General features: G+C 44.1%; 1 protein-coding gene across 1 annotated transcript in view; it reads left to right on the top strand.

Annotated features, from left to right (window-relative positions):
• The first annotated feature begins 395 nt into the window (after positions 1 to 395).
• PLEKHH1 (pleckstrin homology, MyTH4 and FERM domain containing H1) overlaps positions 396 to 4,544 on the top strand; it is a 56,575-nt gene continuing 52,426 nt past the window's right edge. The window contains exon 1 of the mRNA XM_012809881.2: positions 396 to 521. Coding sequence (XP_012665335.1) covers positions 396 to 521 — 126 coding nt within the window. The remainder of the gene's footprint in view (positions 522 to 4,544) is intronic.

The following is a 4,544-nucleotide window of genomic DNA, read 5'->3' as shown; positions in this document are numbered from 1 at the left end:
CTTTTCTGTATCTCCAGTGCCTAGAACAATGTCTGGCACATACGCAGTTGTTGAAAGGATAAATATTTGTTAAATGGATAAGTGAATGAAAAACAAAAGAGCCCTACTTTTCACTTCTGTCAAAGCCAGACTAGGTCCTCCATGAGGTTTCTCAGGTTTCCTGGTTTCCTGAGGCTGTTTAGCCAACTTAGGACAGAGCAGGACACACTGAGCTGAGCAAGGCAGGGATGGGGCTGAGGGAAGCAGGGCTGAACCCCTTCCCCAACCCTGTTTTCTCTGCCCAGCTTTGGTCTCCTCCTCCTCTCTGTACCTAGCTCCTCCTCACACTCTTATCTTTCCTCTCTCTGTGTGCTGGTTCTTAGGGTTCCCTGGAATATCCAGAAGTTAATTCCATCATGGCAGAAGTCAAGTTGGAGACGCGGGCCAGTGTAGACTGGCAGAAACGCTGCCTGGCCCTGGAAACTCAGCTTTTCCGGTTCCGGCTCCAGGCCAGTAAGATAAGGGAGCTGCTGGCTGACAAGGTGAGTCCCAGAGCTGAGAGAGCTGCCCCTCCTCACAGCCGAGGTCTAAACTTCCCAAAGATGCTTTGCAACAGGCGCAAAGTGACGACCGAGTTTTGTTTTGTTTTGAGACCAAACTCTGAGCGATTGACGAAGCTGTCACCTTGCATTCTCTTCTGCTTTGCTTCCTCACGTGGCACACCAGGAAATGGTGCCATCAGCGTGGCCCTGCCCCACCTCTTGAGCCAGTGGAGAAGTTCTATCACTCCCTTAACATTTCTTCCTCAAGGTAGGAAGGATGATGTTTGCAGAGAAAAAAGTAGAAATCTCCGCCCTTCTGTTCACCCTTTATTAAGCATATGGTCTCCTGGTGACAAGGACACAAGCTTTGGAGCCAGACCTATCTGGTTCTGTCACTTACTAGCTCTGTCATCCTGGGAAATCTCTTCCATTGTAAGGCCAGGACATAAATGCCTACCTCTCAGACTTACTTTGAGAATGACACCAGATCACGTATGCAAAGGGCCTGGCACAGAGTAGGTCTTAAATGGGAACTATTATTTTCTTTACAGTCTTGGGTGTGCTGGTCTGGGAAACTGACCACCTTTCATAATGTTTCTATGGAAAGATACATTTGAATCAACTGACTTTCAAAAACATTTTTGAGCACCCATCTGAAGAGTGGTGAATTACCCATTCCCTATAGTTACGTTCATAGTATCTAATTGTTTAGCAGATCCTCCTTACACAGTTCAAACATAAAATTCAGCTCACCCATCTCCAAGAAATATCAAAGTTTTGATCAGTAAAGCCTGAATAAATGTCCTGTTTTTTGCAGTTTTTGGCCAGGGCTGGGTTTGAACCTGCCACCTCCAGCATATGGGGCTGGCACCCTACTCCTTTGAGCCATAGGCGCTGCCCCTAAATGTCCTGTTTTATTGATAGCTCTACAATCTGCAGTCCAGAAAAACAGGTCAGTGGTGTCATCATATTGTGGAGAGTGGTCTTAGACTAAACTGGACTAGAATTCTTGAACCTTGAGTCTGTTGGCATTGCTGTCTCCTGATTCAGACTTTGCAAAACAGAAATGTATGGGGTTCCTACAAGGTACTGCCAAAAGGTAAAGAAGAATTCAGCCACATGAGGAAAGGGTATAGGCCTTAGACAATCCTCAAAGAGTGATCAACACCATTTTTTATTTTTATTTTTTTGAGTTGAGACAGTCTCACTCTGTTGCCCTGGGTAGAGTAGTGTGAAGTTCATTGTAGTTCATGGTAACCTCAAACTCTTGGGCTTACGTGATCCTCCTGCCTCAGCCTCCCAAGTAGCTGGAACTACAGGCATGCACCACAATGTCCAACTAGTTTTTCTATTCTTAGTAGAGATGGGATTTCACTCTTGCTCAGGCTGGTCTCTAACTCCTGAACTCAAGCAATCTACCCACCTTGGCCTCCCAGTGTGCTAGGATTATAGGGCTAAGCCACCTGGCTGGGCCTGATCAAAACCATTTTGCTAGAATCCCCCTGGAGTGCTTGTTAAGTGTGTATACACCTGGGCCCCACCCCAGTCCTCTGGGTCTCAGTCTCCTGGGATATTGTTAATAATAGGTGTGTTTAACAAGATCCCAGGAAATGGTTTTCACTCTATAAAGTTTAAGGGCCTTGCCTAAGGCTATGGTATTGGCAGAGGGGTGTGAGAGAAGGTCAGCATAAGTAGGGATGGAGTCAGCCAAGTGGTCTGACTCAGAGGGAAGAGACTTCTGTTTCTAGTAATACAGACCACAAAACAACCTTTTACAAACCCTGCTACGGAACAGTATAAATATTTAGATTAGCTAAATGCAGAGCTGAACAAAGTAAGAGAAGAGATGAAGTGATACTCAACTCTAACAGCTGGGATGGGGGTGGCTGGCCTCCCTACAGTAACTTAAGGTTTGAGGTTTGAATTTTAACATAATGGAGACAGAGATGATGTCTAGCCAGTTAGAAGTTGGAGCTGAAACAGACTTCTCCATAAAATTAGGACTATTAAATAAAAAGGTAAACAAGAAAAAGAAAATCATCCGTCAGCACAGGGAGATGACAGAAGCTTCTCAGACTTAGTTTAGGCTCTGGTAGAAAAACACAAAAGTCCAGAAAGAGAAAGGTCTTCCCTGAGGACCAGAGGATAATAGTTGTTTAACATTAGGGTTTATACTTCTTGTGTGGTTCATGAAGAAGCCCAAGTTCTTGGCCACTGATACCCCTGGGGAACCTTATAGAAAGAGATACAAAACCTTTGAAGAGACAAGACCTCAGCCCACATCACACAGAATCTCCACAGGGAAAAGCCTAACAAGGAGGAATACACGAGGAATACACGTATGGAATCCAAAACAACTCAATACTTGAGGGAATAATCTGTAGTGAATGAGAATCTACACACACCCAAACAATTGGAGTAGACCTCCAGGAATTTCTGATAATAGAACTGTTTTTTTGAAGAGTATCAAAGAAATTGAAAAGATGAGGCCAGGTATAATGGCTCATTCCTGTAATCCAGCCCTTTGAGAAGCCAGAATGAGAGAGGATCAATTTGAGGCCAGGAATTTAAGACAACATGGCAAGACCCCCTCTCTATAAAAAAACTTAAAAATTAGCTGGGCATGGAGGTGCGTACCTGTAGTCCCAGCTTTTCAGTTGTCTGAGGTAGGAGGATCACTGAGCTTAGGAGTTTGAGGTTGTGAGCTTTGATTGTATCACTGTATTGTAGCCTAGGCAACAGAATGAGGCCCAGTTTCTTAAAAAAAAAAAAAAAAAGGAAAGAAAGAAATTAAAAACATGAGGCAACAAAACATTAACTATAAAGATTAGGTCATCTTGAAAACCAAATAAAACTTCTCAAGTGGACCAGGCATGGTGACTCACAACTGTAATCCTTGGAGCACTTTTGGAGGCTGAGGTGGGAGGATCCCTTGAGTTCAGGGGTTCAAGACCAGCCTGAGCAAGAGCAAGATCCTGTTTCTACTAAAAATAGAAAAATTAGCTGGCATAGTTCCAGCTACTCCAGCTGCTAAGGCAGGAGGATCACTTGAGCCCAAGAGTTTGGGGTTGCTGTGAGCTAGGCTGATGGCATGGCACTCTAGCCTGGACACTAGAGTCTCCAAAAAACAAAAACCTTGAGCAGCACCTGTGGCTCAAAGGAGTAAGGTGCCAGACCCATATGCCAGGGGTGGCGGGTTCAAACCCAGCCCCAGCCAAAAACTGCAAAAACAAATAAACAAAAAACCCAAAAACGTTCTGAAGTGAAAGTGTTTTCACTGAAATTAAATTTTCATTTGATGGATTAAACATCAGATTAGACACTACCAATGATAGACTTAATGAACAGCAAGATAAACCTACAGAAATCATCCAGAATGCAGCCCAGGAAAATAAAGACACAGAAGCTGAGACATGGATGCTAGGTCCACCTAATGATCCACGGATGCTAGGTCCACGTAACAATCCACGGATGCTAGGTCCACGTAACGATCCATCTCTATTCACCAAATAAGATTCCAGAAGTGGAGGGAAGAATGAAGGAGAGGCTTTACGTGAAGAGATATTGGCTGAAAAGTTTCCAAACTTGATAAAAGATGTGAAACTTCAGATTCAGAAGCAGAATGAATCTGAACAGGATAAATTTTTAAAAACCCTGTGCCTACTATATTAGAGGGGTAATAATTTGGCTGCTGGAGAAAATAATCCAAACTAACAATGGCTTAGGCCAAACTGACATCTCTTTCTTTCTCACGTAACATTCCAGGCATTCAGCTCTATGGTGATTTTCTCTCGCGTTTGAAGACGGTTCACTTGATATCCACATTCCAGCCCCTTCCCTGGAGTCTGTGACCCAGAACTTGCATATATTCTTTCTGCTCCTATCCTATTGGCCAAATCTTTTTTTTTGGCTGGGGCTGGGTTTGAACCCACCACCTCCAGCATATGGGGCTGGCGCCCTACTCCTTTTTTTTTTTTTTTTGAGACAGAGTCTCATCATGTCGCCCTGGGTATGGTGCTGTGG

This window comes from Otolemur garnettii, unplaced genomic scaffold (genome assembly GCF_000181295.1).
Source record: "Otolemur garnettii isolate 467f Iridium unplaced genomic scaffold, OtoGar3 scaffold00115, whole genome shotgun sequence".
NCBI lineage: Eukaryota > Metazoa > Chordata > Mammalia > Primates > Galagidae > Otolemur > Otolemur garnettii.
Note: the sequence above shows the minus strand (reverse complement) of the source record. Positions and strands in the feature narration are given on the sequence as shown.